The sequence below is a fragment of the Hyperolius riggenbachi genome, chromosome 8 (assembly GCF_040937935.1).
Source record: "Hyperolius riggenbachi isolate aHypRig1 chromosome 8, aHypRig1.pri, whole genome shotgun sequence".
NCBI classification, from domain to species: domain Eukaryota; kingdom Metazoa; phylum Chordata; class Amphibia; order Anura; family Hyperoliidae; genus Hyperolius; species Hyperolius riggenbachi.
In genome coordinates, this window is record NC_090653.1 from 68,867,885 (window position 1) to 68,886,407 (window position 18,523).

An 18,523-nucleotide genomic window follows, 5' to 3' on the forward strand; every position below is an offset into this window, starting at 1 on the left:
CAAAATAAACGCATTGCGGGCAACATTTCAGCACAAAATAAACGCAATGGGGGCAAACATGTCAGCATAAAATAAACGCATTGCGGGCAACATATCAGCACAAAATAAACGCAATGGGGGCAAACATGTCAGCACAAAATAAACGCCAATGGGGGCAAACATGTCAGCACAAAATAAACGCAATGTGGGTACATTTCACCTGGAAAAAAAAAGGCTGCTGGAGCGGAGCTGCGGGGAATGAACTAGCGCAGCGACGCTGCGGCTAGTTCATTCAGTACGGTGGCCAGAGTCCCGAGGCCGGGAGTGGCGCTGCTAAAAGCGGGACGTTTCCCGGGACCTCTTGCAGCCTGGGACAGCGCCCCCCGAAGGCGGGACGCGTCCCGGGTAAAGCGGGACGTATGGTCATCTTATCTCAGTATTCTAATCAAGCACTTCTGACTGCTGTCTGCCCTGCAAATTAACCTAACCTCCTGCCCTGTCAGTAATCTTCTCCTACTATCAGCCACCTTCAGCGCATTACAATAGACCCCATTCACAGCACAGAACTGCTGCGGGATTAATTACCATTGGAGGGCAGCTCTGCAGAAGCACAGTCTGAGCTCTGCTATGTCTGATTGTGCTGCCTTCTCTCTGCGGAATGAGGAAGTGATCTCCACAGAATGAGGAAGCATGTCTGTGGCTGTGCATGTCTACCAGGGAGAGCAGCTTTGAGGCAGCATAATCAGACATTCCACCGGAAGATCTTCACGACGAGGTGTACCAAGATGAGAGTGCTTCCGGTAATTCAGAGGAAATTACATTGGAGGACTAAGATGGCGGCGTCCACAGGAGATTCTCCTGGTTTTCTCGGGAGCTCAGAGTCAGAGCAAGAAGTGAAGAATGAGGGAGCCGAGGAAGAGAAGAAAGGTGAGTGGCCACGCAGGGGGGCACTACTGCTATGGCTGCGGGCGGGTGTATCATAACCGATAACACGAGCATTGCCATAGACTGTGCACTGAGCTCGCACAGCCTTGTGTCAGGTACTGATAGCTCTGTCCAGTGTTCCCATCCCTCGGGGAGCACAGCCGCTTGCTTCTGTCCAGTGTGCCCATCCCTCAGGTAGCACAGCCGCCTGCTTCTGTCCAGTGTGCCCATCGCTCAGGGAGCACAGCCGCCTGCTTCTATCCAGTGTGCCCATCCCTCAGGGAGCACAGCCGCCTGCTTCTGTCCAGTGTGCCCATCCCTCAGGTAGCACAGCCGCCTGCTTCTGTCCAGTGTGCCCATCGCTCAGGGAGCTCAGCCACCTGCTTCCGTCCAGTGTGCCCATCCCTCAGGGAGCACAGCCGCCTGCTTCTGTCCAGTGTGCCCAATGCCCATCGCTCAGGGAGCACAGCTGCCTGCTTCTATCCAGTGTGCCCATCCCGCAGGGAGCACAGCCGCCTGCTTCTGTCCAGTGTGCCCATCGCTCAGGGAGCACAGCCGCCTGCTTCTGTCCAGTGTGCCCATCGCTCAGGGAGCACAGCCGCCTGCTTCTGTCCAGTGTGCCCATCCCTCAGGGAGCACAGCCGCCTGTTTCTGTCCAGTGTGCCCATCGCTCAGGGAGCACAGCCGCCTGCTTCTATCCAGTGTGCCCATCCCTCAGGGAGCACACCCGCCTGCTTCTATCCAGTGTGCCCATCCCTCAGGTAGCACAGCCGCCTGCTTCTATCCAGTGTGCCCATCCCCCAGGGAGCACAGCACATCCCTCAGGTGAGTGGCCACGCAGCGGGGCACTACTGCTATGGTTGCGGGCGGGTGTATCATAACCGATAACGCGAGCATTGCCATAGACTGTGCACTGAGCTCGCACAGCCTTGTGTCAGATACTGATAGCTCTCTCCAGTGTGCCCATCCCTCAGAGAGCACAGCCATCTGCTTCTGTCCAGTGTGCCCATCCCTCAGGGAGCACAGCCGCCTGCTTCTGTCCAGTGTGCCCATTCCCAGGGAGCACAGCCGCCTGCCTCTGTCCAGTGTGCCCATCCCTCAGGGAGCACAGCCGCCTGCTTCTATCCAGTGTGCCCATCCCTCAGGGAGCACAGCCGCCTGCCTCTGTCCAGTGTGTACCTCTTCCCACACTCTATGCGTCTGCTAAGTACCTCTTCCCACACTCTATGCGTCTGCTAAGTACCTCTTCCCACACTCTATGCGTCTGCTAAGTACCTCTTCCCACACTCTATGCGTCTGCTAAGTACCTCTTCCCACACTCTGTATGCGTCTGCTTAGTACCTCTTCCCACACTCTGTATGCGTCTGCTCATTGTCTGTTCCCACACTCTGTATGAGTCTGCTTAGTACCTCTTCCCACACTGTATGCTTCTGTTCAGTACCTCTTCCCACACTTTGTATGCGTCTGCTCAGTGTCTCTTCCCACACTTTGTATGCGTCTGCTCAGTGTCTGTTCCCACACTCTGTATGTGTCTGCTCAGTGTCTGTTCCCACGCTCTGTATGCTTCTGGTCTGTACCTCTTCCCACACTGTGTATACATGTGCTTGATACCTTTTCCCACACTGTGTATACATGTGCTTGATACCTTTTCCCACACTGTGTATACATGTGCTTGATACCTCTTCCCACACTCTGTATGCGTCTGCTTGATACCTCTTCCCACACTCTGTATGCGTCTGCTTGATACCTCTTCCCACACTCTGGATGCGTCTGCTTGATACCTCTTCCCACACTCTGGATGCGTCTGCTTGATACCTCTTCCCACACTCTGGATGCGTCTGCTTGATACCTCTTCCCACACTCTGGATGCGTCTGCTTGATACCTCTTCCCACACTCTGTATGCGTCTGCTTGATACCTCTTCCCACACTCTGTATTCGTCTGCTCAGTACCTCTTCCCACACTGTGTATGCTTCTTGTATGCATCTGTTCAGTACCTCTTCCCACACTCTGTATGTGTCTGTTCAGTACCTCTTCCCACACTCTGTATACGTCTGTTCAGTACCTCTTCCCACACTCTGTATGCGTCTGTTCAGTACCTCTTCCCACACTCTGTATGCGTCTGTTCAGTACCTCTTCCCACACTCTGTATGCGTCTGCTCAGTACCTCTTCCCACACTCTGTATGCGTCTGCTCAGTACCTCTTCCCACACTCTGTATGCGTCTGCTCAGTACCTCTTCCCACACTCTGTATGCGTCTGCTCAGTACCTCTTCCCACACTCTGTATGCGTCTGCTCAGTACCTCTTCCCACACTCTGTATGCGTCTGTTCAGTACCTCTTCCCACACTCTGTATGCGTCTGCTCCGTACCTCTTCCCACACTCTGTATGCGTCTGCTCAGTGTCTCTTCCCACACTCTGTATGCGTCTGCTCAGTGTCTCTTCCCACACTCTGTATGCGTCTGCTCAGTGTCTCTTCCCACACTCTGTATGCGTCTGTTCAGTACCTCTTCCCACACTGTATGCGTCTGCTTAGTGTCTGTTCCCACACTCTGTATGCGTCTGTTCACTACCTCTTCCCACACTCTGTATACGTCTGCTTAGTCCCTCTTCCCACACTCTGTATGCGTCTGTTCAGTCCCTCTTCCCACACTCTGTATGCTTCTGTTTAGTACCTCTTCCCACACTATGTATGCGTCTGCTCAGTGTCTCTTCCCACACTGTATGCGTCTGCTCAGTGTCTCTTCTCACACTCTGTATGCGTCTGTTCACTACCTCTTCCCACACTCTGTATACGTCTGCTTTGTCCCTCTTCCCACACTCTGTATGCGTCTGTTCAGTCCCTCTTCCCACACTCTGTATGCTTCTGTTTAGTACCTCTTCCCACACTATGTATGCGTCTGCTCAGTGTCTCTTCCCACACTGTATGCGTCTGCTCAGTGTCTCTTCTCACACTCTGTATGCGTCTGGTCAGTACCTCTTCCCACACTATGTATGCGTCTGGTCAGTACCTCTTCCCACACTCTGTATGCGTCTGGTCAGTACCTCTTCCCACACTCTGTATGCGTCTGTTCAGTACCTCTTCCCACACTCTGTATGCCTCTGCTCAGTACCTCTTCCCACACTGTATGCGTCTGCGTAGTATCTGTTCCCACACTCTGTATGCGTCTGGTCAGTACCTCTTCCCACATTCTGTATGCTTCTGCTCAGTACCTCTTCCCACACTCTGTATGCGTCTGTTCAGTACCTCTTCCCACACTCTGTATGCGTCTGCTTGATACCTCTTCCCACACTGTATGCGTCTGTTCAGTACCTGTTCCCACACTGTGTATGCGTCTGCTCAGTGTCTGTTCCCACGCTCTGTATGCGTCTGCTTAGTACCTCTTCCCACACTCTGTATGCGTCTGCTTAGTACCTCTTCCCACACTCTGTATGCGTCTGCTTAGTACCTCTTCCCACACTCTGTATGCGTTTGCTTAGTACCTCTTCCCACACTCTGTATGCGTCTGCTTAGTACCTCTTCCCACACTCTGTATGCGTCTGCTTAGTACCTCTTCCCATACTCTGTATCCGTATGCTTAGTACCTCTTCCCACACTCTGTATGCGTCTGCGTAGTATCTGTTCCCACACTCTGTATGCGTCTGCTCAGTACCTCTTCCCACACTCTGTATGCGTCTGCTCAGTGTCTCTTCCCACACTCTGTATGCGTCTGCTCAGTGTCTCTTCCCACACTCTGTATGCGTCTGTTCAGTACCTCTTCCCACACTCTGTATGCGTCTGGTCAGTACCTCTTCCCACACTCTGTATGCGTCTGTTCAGTACCTCTTCCCACACTCTGTATGCGTGTGCTTGATACCTCTTCCCACAAAAAATGTAGGTCGTTAAAATACCGCATTCCAAATGAATATCCAAAGCGCTGAGTGATCAAATATTTCGAGGGTCCTTTTGACAGGGACCCTAGATATAATCACGCATATAGTGTATACCAATACACATCACATAGTCTTATGACCTCTTATCGATTTGCACAGTCTCCAGTTCCGACCGGTTTCGGCCTTTCGCCGTCATCAGGGAACACTGGAGACTGAGCTACTGGGCAAATTTATAAGTAATTACCTTAATGGTGCTGCATCGAGGCCGCCGCGGGCACACAAACCGGCTTCACATCTCGCCGGTCATCTTTTAAACGAAAATACCGCATTCGTTATTTTACAATTTACTTTTTTTTTCTTCAAACTAACGAAGATCTCTTTGCATGCGATAGAAGTTTGGTAATATACCAAAGAATGTTTCTTAAATTCACTAAACCCTGCTCAGTATGTCTCACCAGCTATGGGTTGTCTGGCAGGGAGCTGGGAGTTTTCCCACAAGTGATTGCATGAGCCATTGTTTCTGTCCTGTGCATCCCCACCATCCCTTTAAATGTGTAACTAGAGAGAGCTTTACTTTGTAGCAGTATGTAGATATGAAAAAAACAACAACTTATGATATAATTAATTGCATGTGTAATACGGATAAGGAATAGAACAAACTCTTCCTGTACTGGAAAACAATACGAGACTCCTATCTGTGATACTAATGTTCTATTTCTTAGCTGTACTAAACATAGAAATCGTTTTATCATACTTTTTCACTCCAGGTTTGCTTTAATCCTAGTAGATTGCCATTTCCTCACATGTGTTTGGATATTAACTGCACAAGTCAGTAGTTTAGTGCGGTAATAGGCTTAGTGAATTGGCATTTGGCAAGATGATCGGTAAAATCAGCTGTTTCCTGCATTACTGAATGCGGTAATGCTTAGTGAATTGAAACCTATTTGTATGAAGTACAGTAAACAAAGCATTTTGTTCACTTTTTTATATTTTGGATTCTATTTATGGGCATAAAGAGTAAACATTGATTGCAAATTGCTGCAGGCTGAGTTTCTTTCATTTGCTTTTTACATTGTCTCTCCTTCAGTTATAGCGGATGATCAGGAGAGGACAGATCAGAAGCCTGAGAATGGCAAGTCTCTATGGGGGGAGTTACCTGATACCGGTGGTGAGGACAAGAAAGGCCTGAGAGAAACCTTGAAAGTGGCAAGACTTCTGGAATGTCGTACAGAGCTGAAAATCCAGCATCAGTCAGATGCAACTGGTACTCTTCTTGCAAAGTTCACTATAACCAATCAGAGCTGTGACCCCATCCAAAGTCAGCAGACAGGTGAGATGGAATTTTGCCTTGTCCAGAAGATGTCCATGCTGCTGAACAGAACTGGTAATATACACATCATAGATGGCACATTGTGCACCTTGCTTTATTCTGCATACATTTGCTCCATGCCCCTCCCCTCATTCTCTATACACGTCTGCTTAGTGCCCCTCCCCTCATTCTGTACATACATCTGCTCAGTGCCCCTCCCCTCATTCTGTACATACATCTGCTCAGTGCCCCTTCCCTCATTCTATACATACATCTGCTGAGTGCCCCTCCCCTCATTCTGTACATACATCTGCTCAGTGCCCCTCCCCTCATTCTCTGTATACATCTGCTCAGTGCCCCTCCCCTCATTCTCTGTATACATCTGTTCCATGCCCCTCCCCTTATTCTCTGTATACAGCTGCTCCATGCCCCTCCCCTGATTCTCTGTATACATCTGCTCAGTGCCCCTCCCCTCATTCTCTGTATACATCTGCTCAGTGCCCCTCCCCTCATTCTCTGTATACATCTGTTCCATGCCCCTCCTCTTATTCTCTGTATACAGCTGCTCCGTGCCCCTCCCCTTATTCTCTGTATACATCTGCTCAGTGCCCCTCCCCTCATTCTCTATATATCTGCTCAGTGCCCCTCCCCTCATTCTCTGTATACATCTGTTCCATGCCCCTCCCCTTATTCTCTGTATACAGCTGCTCCATGCCCCTCCCCTTATTTTCTGTATACAGCTGTCCCATGCCCCTCGCCTCATTCTGTGTATACATCTGCTCAGTGGCCCTCCCCTCGTTCTCTGTATACATCTGTTTAGTGCATGTCCCCTTATTCTGTATACACATCTGCTCAGTTCCCCTCCCTTCAATCTGTATATACATCTTCTCAGTTCCCCTCCCCTTATTCTGTATATACGTATGTTCCATGCCATCCCCCTCATTCTGTATATACGTCAGTGTTCTCCCCAGGCTCTTTTAGCCGGGTGCTCCACCCGGCTAGATTTGGCGACCACCCGGCTGTCATCAGCTCACCTCCTCCTATGCTGTAAGCAGAGTTGCCCTGCATTTTCATCTTGACCCACCCAGCTACTTTTTCATGCCACCCGGCTACTATTTCATGCCACCCGGCTGTAAAAAAATTCTGGGGAGAACACTGTACGTCTTCTACATGCCATTCCCCTCATTCTGTATATACGTCTGCTCCATGCCCCTCCCCTCATTCTGTATATACGTCTGCTCCATGCCCCTTCCCTCATTCTGTATATACGTCTGCTCCATGCCCCTCCCCTCATTCTGTATATACGTCTGCTCTATGCCCCTTCCCTCATTCTGTATATACGTCTGCTCTATGCCCCTTCCCTCATTCTGTATATACGTCTGCTCCATGCCCCTCCACTCATTCTGTATATACGTCTGCTCCATGCCCCTTCCCTCATTCTGTATATACGTCTGCTCTATGCCCCTTCCCTCATTCTGTATATACGTCTGCTCCATGCCCCTCCACTCATTCTGTATATACGTCTGCTCCATGCCCCTCCACTCATTCTGTATATACGTCTGCTCCATGCCCCTCCACTCATTCTGTATATACGTCTGCTCCATGCCCCTCCACTCATTCTGTATATACGTCTGCTCCATGCCCCTCCCCTCATTCTGTATATACGTCTGCTCCATGCCCCTCCCCTCATTCTGTATATACGTCTGCTCCATGCCCCTCCCCTCATTCTGTATATACGTCTGCTCCATGCCCCTTCCCTCATTCTGTATATACGTCTGCTCCATGCCCCTTCCCTCATTCTGTATATACGTCTGCTCCATGCCCCTCCCCTCATTCTGTATATACGTCTGCTCTATGCCCCTTCCCTCATTCTGTATATATGTCTGCTCCGTTCCCCTTTCTGTATATACATCTGCTCAATTCCCATCTCCTCTTTCTGTATATACATCTGCTCAGTGCCCCTCGTCTCATTATCTGTATTTTCTCTGCCACTTCTAGTTTTGCCTGGCCAGAACCCGAAGTGGCCAGACTTCGGGTTCTGGCCGTAACTTTAACATCTGCTAAGTGCCCCTACCCTCATGCTGTATATACATCTGCTTAGTGCCCCTCCCCTCATTCCATTCTGTATATACTGTACATCTGCTCTATGCATGTTTCCTCGATCAGGTGCCGAGCAGAATCTCTACAATGTCTGGCCCTAAATTATCACCCAAAGCAATCGTATTTGAGTGACTTTTGTGTACGTATGTGCTTAAATATATATTGGCTCTGTTTATGCTTCTCTATATTCTGTATACAAGCAACCTGAACAAATACATTTGTTCTGTATGTACAATTTATTGGTTCAATCTCTCTGTCTTCATACAGGGAATAAGTCACACGTATATAGATAAACTATAGGGAAGCTCTCGCCCCAAATTTAGTTGCTGAATGTTAATTGGCGCAACACGATCTCTTTAAATCATTCACACATATGCTGATATTCCACCTTTTGTTGACATGTTAAGCGCCAGCATTACATGCTCACATTTTCACTAGATTTGTCACATTGTTCATAAAGCACTTGCCATGTGTCTGCGAACATTGAGCAACCTCTGAATATTTTTCTTTGTGTGTGTTTCTTGCTTGATGAAGTGGCAGTAATTGAGAAAACGGTGAGACCTAAAACCATATCCTTAAAGAGACTCTGTAACATGAAAAAGATCCCCTGGGGGGTACTCACCTCGGGTGGGGGAAGCCTCCGGATCCTAATGAGGCTTCCCACGCTGTCCTCTGTCCCACGGGGGTCTCGCTGCAGCCCTCTGAACAGCCGGCGACAGGCCCGACTGTAATTTCAATATTTACCTTTGCTGGCTCCAGCGGGGGCGCTGTGGCTGCTTTCCTCTCCGAACTACACGGAAATACTAGATCTCAGTCGGGTCCGCTCTACTGCGCAGTAGAGCAGACCCGACGGCGATCGGGTATTTCCGTGTAGTTCGGAGCCGACAGCCGTCAGAGCGCAGGAGCCAGGAAGGTAAATATTACGTCACGGCTGCACGGAGGGCTACAGCGAGACCCCCGAGGGACAGAGGACGGCGTGGGAAGCCTCATTAAGATCCGGAGGCTTCCCCCACCCGAGGTGAGTACCCCCCAGGGGATTTTTTGAGGTTACAGATCCTCTTTAAGGCTGCATTTCCACTTGTGCGGATACGAATTTCGCATGCGGGTCTATGCGAATTTTCATGCGAATTCACATGGATGACGATGTATGCGAATTTAACTATGGCAGTGCTGGTGTGCTTTTCCTTTGTTTTTATGCGAATTCGCATGAAAATTTGCATACCCAAACCTCATGCGAATTTCCTATTAAATATATTGTATGCGATTCGCATAGCGGTATGCGAATTCTGATGGCTCTGCCATGCGATTTTTTTTTTTTTTTTTTTTTTTTTTTTTTTTTTCTGCACAGAAAAACGCAAAGGAATCCTGACAAGTGGAAACAGTCCCATTCACTTGTATTGCTATGCGAATTTACATGCGAAAAACGCATGTGAATTCGCGATAGTGGAAATGAGCCCTAAAGCTAATGGGAACCGGTTCAAAAAAAAAAAAAAAAAGAGTCAGATACTCACCTAAGGAGAAGGATAGAGCCTAGGTTCTCAACGTGTGGTACGCGTACCCCAGGGGGCACTTCTGATGGTTCCAGGGGGTACTCGGGCTTGATATACTTAACCAAGTATAACAAATTTAGAGTTTTAGAAAATGATAAATCTTATTTAAACACCAAATTAGGTGTTTTAGCTAATTAAAAGAAATAGTAACTGCTTGGAAATGATTTAGAACCAATTATGTACTACGATTAAATATATATTTGCCAAGGGGTACTTGTGATAATGTTTACTATACTAGGGGGTACTTGGTAAGTATAGGGTTTTCAAAGGGGTACAAACCAATAAAATGTTAAGAAACACTGCCATAGAGCATTCCCTCTCCTCTCCCGGTGCCCGCTGCTGTCCTGGCTCCCTCGTAGCGGCTGTCTCCGGGCCAAAGGGAGGCTTCGGAAATGCTTCGGGAGCTCGAGTGCTCCCGAAGACGGGCCGCTCTACACTGCGCATGCGCCCTCTATGACGCACTCGCCAGTGCGCCGCCTGTCTTCGGGAGGACTCGGCTCCCTAAGACTTCCGAAGTCCCCTTGGCGTGGGATGAGAACGGGGGAGCCAGCGCAGCACCGGGGGCACCGGGAGAGGAGAGGGATGGCTCAATAGGACCGAGCCTTCCCTCTCCTTAGGTGAGTATTTTTTTTTTTAAACCGGGGTTACATTAGCTTTAATGGTGGACACAACACCAATAATATAACCATGTGAGAACAAGGATATATAGCAGAAAATATTTTTGAAGAGACAAAAAAGTTTCAAGATGATCTTAAATTATAATTTATCAAAAAGTTATTTTGTAAAAAGAGTTCACAAATCTACAAATGGATTCAGCTTTGTAAACAACATCCCATTATTAGATACAGAAAACATATGATGAAGTATGCAATTGTTTATACAGGCGACAGTCTACTTGTTTCGGAAAAACCTTCTTCCGGTCTTCACAAACAATTGTAATAATCTGTAATGCACAGGACAAAAATATAGGATGGGTACCATCTGGGCTAAATCAAGCCAGGAAACACCACCACTACCATTGGACACAGCACACAGGCAAGGTGGACCAGGAAAGAGTGGTGGTTTTCTGAAACAAGTCAAGTTTGTCGCCTTTCTAAACAATTGCATACTTCATCATATGTTTTCTGTATCTAATAATGGGATGTTGTTTACAAAGATGAATCCATTTGACAAAGTGGCAGGCAGCCCATTGTGATGGCAAAAACAAATTGAGTGCATGGGGCACATTTGGGCAATATTTTGGGGCTCCACTTCCACCACCCTGAAATACTATGATACTTTTTTCCTTCGATCCTGCTGACACATTGCTCGATACATGATAAAAAAAACAACCAGCCATGTTTATTTTCAAAGTTCACTTTCCAGAACTAGGGGCAAGAAAAAAAAAATCTCCCCCTTTTTTTTTTCTGTCCACTTCATATTCAGCGGAATTTTCCAGTTGAATATGTAATCCAGGAGGCTCCCCCTAATGACGGCGTGTGAATCGGAACTGCAGAGGTGCAAGTTCCAAACTGCATGAGCACAGAGAATGCGCAGGAGCTAAAAGGATGGGAAACTGTGGGGGGGCCAAATACATCGAGCAGTTCCAGGACACTAGAAAGGTAATCTAGCGCAGGGCTTCCCAACCCAGTCCTCAAATACCACCAACAGTGCATGCTTTGCAGGAAACCACAAACCTGAACAGGTGAGGATATTAATGTCTCAGCTGAGCTGATTAACTACCTCTGTGGATTTCCACAAAACACATACTGATGGTGGTACTTGAGGACAAGGTTGGGAAGCCCTGATCTAGCCCACTAGGGGCTTTGTTTAATACTTTAAGTATTTTACGTTTTCACTTGTTTGGTTATAGGTAATGGACAGGAGAATACAGATGAAGAGCCTGAGACTGACAGGCCCCTGTGGGGAGAGATCGTGAATACCAATAGTGGGGACAGTGAAGTGCTGGAAGGAGCCTTGAAAGAGGCAAAACGCTTGGGAAGTCGTGAAGACCCAATAATCCAGGGTCCATCGGATGTAAATGGACCTCTTCTTGACCTGTTCTCTGCAGTCTGTCAGAGCCGTGTACCCATCCGGAGTCAGCAGATAGGAGAGCCAGAATTTAGCCGCGAGCAGAAGATGACCATGCTGCTGGACCTGTACAAAACCAGACCTCTTATTTTTCTAGAGCGTTTTCATAAAGTGCTAAAAGAGGAACATCTGCCGTGCTTCAGCGACTTGTCCGGGGACTACACTGCTGACTTTTACTTCAAGGAGATCCGCAAAGCTTCCCTGAAGAAAGTCAACCACACGAGAGTGCGCAACAAGCGGTACGCCGCCCTCCAGCAGCTCATCTCAGGTATGGCTTGCAATTTATGAGTAGCATTGCAGAGAGTACACTCATGTTTACCTCGTCACATGTTGCTTTAGGTACTCTTTAACCGTTTAGCAGCCATATATAGTAAAACTATATGTGCACTGCAGGGCGGAATATTTTTCTGCCACTGAGGAAGTGTGCCTCCCCTAGCCTGGCAGGCTTTGCAGGACGGTGCAGGTAGCCTTCATATTTGCCTGTCCCAAGGGGTGGATCGCCTTCTCTCCTCCACCTGCGGTGCCGCAATGCTGGCATCCTCTTCTGAGTTTCCAATCACGTGATATGACATGTGATCGTAACCCAGGGGATGGTGTCAGCGTTGCAGCGCCGCTTTGTGGTGGGAGAGAAGTGATGGAAAAGTCTCTTTCACCACCGGGCAGCGCTGCTCTGCATAGCTGCATTATGCAGCTGAATGAAATATGCCGGCAGAAGATGCCCTGTCACGCATCATCTAACGGAATAATGCGTGCCGGGCTGTAAAAGGTTTAGGGAGCATCCCATTGATTAATACAGTACCTTTTGTTATCACAGTGTTTGGGGTTCCTACAGGCTTTTCACAAGTCTCAAAGCACACCACATATACAGTATGTTGTATCACTCCACAAAATTCCACATCTGTATGGCTGATATTGTGGTGAAGCCCCTCCCACAGCGTGATGTCAGGACCGTGGCTCTGTCCATTCCTGTCTGTGAACCTCATTGCATTGTGGGAAATAACGACTGTTTCCAACTGCCAAGCATACATTATCTCCCTTCGCGGAATGTTCGTTTACTGGGAGGTCTATGCACAGATGTCACCTGGCAGGACTAAAGATGTCCTCTTTAATTTCAGTGCTGGCTATTCTTATTCAGTCCCTCCATACTGCGCTACAGCAAGTAGTTAGAAACATATGAGACTTACCAGCTGGTGACAACCCATATTATAAGGTTGTAATTCGAGCATATGTGGTATCTCCCAGAACAACTCTCTGGCCGCAGCAGCAAAACGTGAGTTTCACCCTCTCCTTTGTCCTGTATCGTACAGGTCCTCATGTATGGGTAATGTGTGGGCAATAAAGGAAGGAAGAGAGCGATCTAAGTGTAGACAGTTTATTCCAATAGCAAATGTACAAATAAAGTTATACTGAAGCTAAAAGTGCTTTGAGTATAAAAGATCCAATATAGGGTATCTATAGGGTGTTGTGTAAACTCCAACCGAGGACTAAAGATATAGCTACCTGTGATAAATCATTTTATAAATTATATATTACATAAGAGGTGAAAATAAACTGATGAGAAAAACAATTGTATCTATACTCCTTCTCCTAAAAATGACTTACTGTTTCATTGTCTCTGCTCAATAACACCTTCAGTGAAGTATGCTAGAGCTCAAATCTATGAATTATTGATCCTTTTTATCTCTTTCCTGCTTTCAGAAGGGGGGGAGGGATAAGGTGGGAGTTCAGCCATGACTTTCTGAATAGGTGCTATAGAAGGGAGGGGGGGAGGGGGCAGTCTTTGCAATGCCTCCCCACCAATGGATGCTGAGGTAGGTGAGTAGCAACATAGGCTACACCTCCTCCCAGAAGGCAATGTGGATTGTTAAAAGGACTCGTTGTATTTACGTATGGTTAGGGGCAGACCACTAGGATAATTCCTAGGACATGACTGTGTAAAATATACCGGTCATAATAAAATACAGTTTTTTTTTTTTCTTTTCTGACCTCTTTCTAAAACGTGCTAGCTTCCTGGCTGTTGTGCTGATCCTCCTGGTTCTTATTCTCTAAATCATTATTTAACAACAAGCATAGACACTAGTTCCAGGTGCGTGATGTATAAGTATCATAAGCAGAGGACCAGCCTGGCAGTCTTGGTGTTCTACTAGCCACATGAATGTAAATAGCGCTATTTATGCCTACATTGCATTCTGCAGCTGTGCACCATTGTTTGTTACATCACTAGTATTTTGTATCATTGTTAATGTCCCTGTGTATCATTGTTTAATGCTGTAAAGTCCCTTTGCATCATCTTTTAAAGTGGGATTGTCAGCCAGAAAATCAAATTCCATTTACCCACTGCTCCTTGTTTTATTATGCAGTCTACATGCAATCTGCATTGTATGCATTCCAATATAATCAGAAATGTTTCTGCTGTAATGAATCTTATCTCGGTCAGCCTGGCTCTATTCTGGTACTTCGCTGGGGACAGGCTGAGAAGGGATAATTTCCCCCCCCCCCCACAGAAGCTTCTAAAATAATCTACGCTGTGCCCACATGTGTTTTACATAGCAAGTTAGATATGACAGTGCAGTTTTTAGGAGAAAAAAAAAGTATGGTAGGAAATGACGTCAGGATTGACTTCTGGCAGAGACAGAAAAGATGGAAAATGTCTGGAATATTTTTCTCTTTATTTACATGGTAAAATTCACTGAAATTAATACACGGACAGTACAATACATGTGTTATGTAAGTAGAAAAAGATTTATCTACTTATATATGTGGTTTTTTTTCTTGGAATAGTTTGGCTGCCCCTGCTGTTTTAATGTTGTAATATCCTTGTGTGTTTAATGTTGTAATGTCTCCCTATCTTGTGTACAGTGCTGCATAATATGTTGGCACTTGATGATGATACCCCCGTGTGATGTTTGTGCGTATTTCCTTACAGATGGCGAGTATTTCAGTGATGAGCAGATGCGTCAGCGGGACCCTCTGATGTACGAGCACTATGTGGGCCAGTATCTGAGTGAGGAGGAGATCATGTCTCTCAATAGTAAGGAGATGTCTGAGGCCAGCAGCTTGTCTGAGGTGCTGCTCAGCTCCTGCCAGGAACAGACTCTGCAGAGGAAGCTTGAGATCCAGAGAGAGCTGGAGGAAAACTGTGAAGAGGAGGAGGAGAGCGGCACTGAGGAGGAAGGTGAGCGCCCTCTTGTGGCTTTGTGTATGGATGTGGTTCACCACATGCCACCAGGTGACTTGTGTATAGAAACAACCATTTACTGCTGCATGACTCATGACAAGGCTGTCTGGAGCAAATGCACATTTTTGGATTAGTGATGGAAATATTAGCTTGAGGCCACATTCACAGTGGGCGTTGCGTTCCCTGTTAATAGCAGGAACACACCAGAATGGGAAAGTTGTGCCACACGTTATTCGTGCATTGCATACAGTGAAGCATACAGTCAATTAAAAAGTACACTTCAATGTCGCTGTTAACTTGCGTGTTTTGCGGTAACACACTGCATGCATTGGGTTGGGGTGCTGCACTCCATTATACCGCACCGGCCGCACTGTGAATGGCAAATATGTGGCCCATTGCAGTTCGGAAAGCTGTTACACTGCAACACACCATTGTGAACATAGCCTTAACCCAGGTTGTCAAACTAAAATACTAGGTGTGCCGAAATTAAACACTTGGTCCAGGTTGTCTGCCAAACTCAATGTCTAGTGGCCACCTCACTCCCTTATAAAGTTCCCTGCTGTCTGATAGCCCCCTCTATCCCCTATATACAGTTCCCTGGTGTCTAGAGGTCCTCCCTCTCTCCCCTATATGGTTCTCTGGTGTTTAGTGATCCTCCCTTCCTACACTATACAGTTCCCTGGCATCTAGTGGTCCCCCTTCCTGCCAAAATACAATTCCTAGTATATTGCATACCCCCTACCTCCCCTGGTGTCTCCTGGTGTCTAGTGAGCCGCCACCCCTATACATTTACCTGGTATCTAGTGCTTTCCCTGCCCCTCCTTCATATGGCTACCCTGGTCATCTAGGGCTTTTACCTCCAATATAGCTTTTCGGTTTTTCTAGAGTGGGCCAAACATAAGGCAAAGTGGGGAAACCGCCCGAGGGCCGGATTTGATGGATGTGAGGGCCAGATTTGTCCCACGGGCCGGAGTTTGACTTGTATGCCTTCACGGCTTAAGCTAAAGGGAGAGGAACATGTAAGCTGCTATTACCGACTGCCTTAAAGAGACACTTAAGCCAGAAAAAAAAAGTTTTACTCACCTGGGGCTTCTACCAGCCCCCTGCAGCAGTCCTGTGCCCTCGCATCCACTGACTAATCCTCTGGTCCCCCGCTGCCAGCCAGTTTTGTTTTTGCCGACAGCCCCGTCAGGACTGGCCACGCGTAGCTTTTTCTGCATTCCCGACTGCAATTAGCGCTATTGCGGGCCGCAACGCATACAAAAATACGCGTCGGTGCATTACGAACGCATAGATATGCAGAAACGCGTATTTTTTGTACGTGTTGCGGCCCGCAATATCGCTAATTGCAGTCGGGAATGCGGAAAAAGCTACGCGTGGCCAGTCCTGACGGGCCTGTCAGCAAAAATGAAACTAGCTGGCAGCGGGGGACCAGAGCATTAGTGAGTGACTGCGAGGGCACAGGACTGCTGCAGGGGGCTGGTAGAAGCCCCAGGTGAGTAAAACTCATTTTTTTTTCTGACTTAAGGTTCACTTTAAGTGCCACTTGCCAAGCTGTTATGCTAGTTCTTTACCTTCAGTACTGATCATGATTGTAATCTCCAAGAGTCAGAGCGCTATTCTGTTCTCCCACAGAGTCTGAGCTGCAGTCAGAGGAGGAGCCAGCTGTGGACAGTGAGGAGCGGGCTCTGATGCGTGAGGAGTTTGTCAGCCGCATGCACCAGAGGTTTCTGGATGGAAAGGATAAACATTTTGACTACAGGTAGGAGAGATCCGTGTGCTGCCTCTGCTAGATACATGAGGGGTTGTCTCTCACCTGAATATGACATATTCATCAAATATTGTTTCCACAGAGGAGTGAACAAATATTGCCGCCTTCTTGATTATACACATTTTGTATTTATTTTTAAAGAGGAGCCTAAACAAACATACGGTCATTAGGTTACATTAGTTCTGTTAATTAAAATATATAGGTAATATAATCTCTTATCCATCCTGTTTTAAAAGAACAGGCAAATGTTTGTGATTTCATGGGGGCAGCCATCTTTTTGGTTGATAGGAGGTGACAGGGAGCATGAGACACCGTTGCAACTGTCTTGTGTCCTGATCACCCCTCCCAGCTCGCGCACTAGGCTTGAAATTTAAAATTCAAAATAAAAAACAGCAGAACGAGAACATCAGAAATCCCATCATGCTTTGCACAGCATCAGGGGAAAAATGCCCGGGCAGTTTTCTTCTGTGCAGCTAAAAATGAGTCTTGGGTAAGAAAAACAAAGTTTTGATGCTGTGAAACTTGTTAAAGAAACACCAAGCGTTTTCAGTGCCGCTGAGTAGATTTTTAGTCTGGAGGTTCACTTTAACATTTGTTTCTGACCCCTAAACAAATGAAGCATAATCTTCCTAGGCATTGTGTCAACACACCTTAGGCCTCTTTCACACTGAACGCTGAAAAACGGATCTGTTTTAACTGATCAGTTGTTCCATAGCGGTACACTGTGAAAGCTTTCAGTTAAAATGTATATAATAATGTGAACTGGAGCCATAGGGAAACATGGACATTGGGCTGCACAGCTCTGTGGCCACCCTCACCTGCTTGCCACACTTCTCCCCCCAGCTTGGCAGCCACGGCAAGGAGGTGGGGATGGCCACAGGAAGACTTTAGGGGAAAAAACACCCTGTTGGCTTTGAGTGGGGCAGAGTGTCTACTGTAATGAATTATGGGCAAGCTGGTGAGTGGTTAACCCTACCACCTGCCGATCTTTGTAGCAATAATAGCCTTACATTGCAGGCTCTCTATCTTACACTGGATGTACTCTTTAAAAGCAGAAAATTGCTATTTAGTCCAGGGTTGCTGTGCTTTATGTAAAAGTTAGAGTTCTCCTTTAGTAACGGGCTGTGTATTTGGTCTTGTTCTCTGGCAGTGAAGTCGATGACAATCCAGATTTTGATAACCTGGACATAGTTACACGAGATGAAGAAGAGAGGTACTTTGATGATGATGACGGTGATGATGATGATGATGACAATGATGATGACAATGATGATGATGAAGATGAGGAGAAGATGGAAGAAGAGGGAGAGCGAGGAGATAATGGACAGACAGTAGACAACACAGAGTGACTTATTTTCCTGTTCCGGATCTTTCCCAGTTGGGAAAAAAAATCTATGCACTTTGATGGCCACATGGTGGCAGCACATCCATACTTATGAAAAGGACCCAAATGCAGGCTGAGATTGGTGAAGCTATGTGGATTTTCCTATTCCTGCAGGGATGCAAGTTCCACAAGTATATGTAGGCAGTTTCTTAAAGAGACACTGAAGCGAGAATAAATCTCGCATCAGTGCTTATATTCAGCAGGGGCATGTGTGCCCCTGCTAAAACGCCGCTATCCCGCGGTTAAACGGGGGTCCCTTACCTCCCAAATCCCCTCCGTGCAGTGGGGGATCTCTTCCGCATTGAGGCCGCAGCCCTGCCTCACGCGCGTCTGTCAGCGCGTATCTCCGCCTCTCCCCCGCCCCTCTGAGTCTTCCTTCGCTGAGA

General features: G+C 47.3%; 1 protein-coding gene across 2 annotated transcripts; it reads left to right on the forward strand.

Moving 5' to 3' along the window:
• Window positions 1-693: 693 nt before the first annotated feature.
• Window positions 694-18,304, forward strand: CCDC97 (coiled-coil domain containing 97). Of its 2 annotated transcripts, none has more exons than XM_068249454.1 (6): window positions 694-906; window positions 5,863-6,159; window positions 11,587-12,072; window positions 14,731-14,979; window positions 16,618-16,744; window positions 17,904-18,304. In XM_068249454.1, exons 1-6 carry the CDS (start codon window positions 765-767, stop codon window positions 18,100-18,102), a joined length of 1,500 nt encoding a protein of 499 aa, XP_068105555.1. In that variant the 5' UTR covers window positions 694-764; the 3' UTR covers window positions 18,103-18,304. The 2 variants fall into 2 exon arrangements, with proteins under 2 accessions (XP_068105555.1, XP_068105556.1); XM_068249455.1 differs by having other exon boundaries at window positions 695-906; window positions 5,863-6,105.
• Window positions 18,305-18,523: the final 219 nt, after the last annotated feature.

Excerpts from the sequence above, each read along its gene's own strand:
- CCDC97 (XM_068249454.1), top strand. The coding sequence starts at position 765 with ATGAGAGTGCTTCCGGTAATTCAGAGGAAATTACATTGGAGGACTAAG. Across the intron at positions 6,160-11,586 it reads CATGCTGCTGAACAGAACTG|GTAATGGACAGGAGAATACA; the intron begins GTAATATACACA and ends GTTTGGTTATAG. Across the intron at positions 12,073-14,730 it reads CCTCCAGCAGCTCATCTCAG|ATGGCGAGTATTTCAGTGAT; the intron begins GTATGGCTTGCA and ends ATTTCCTTACAG.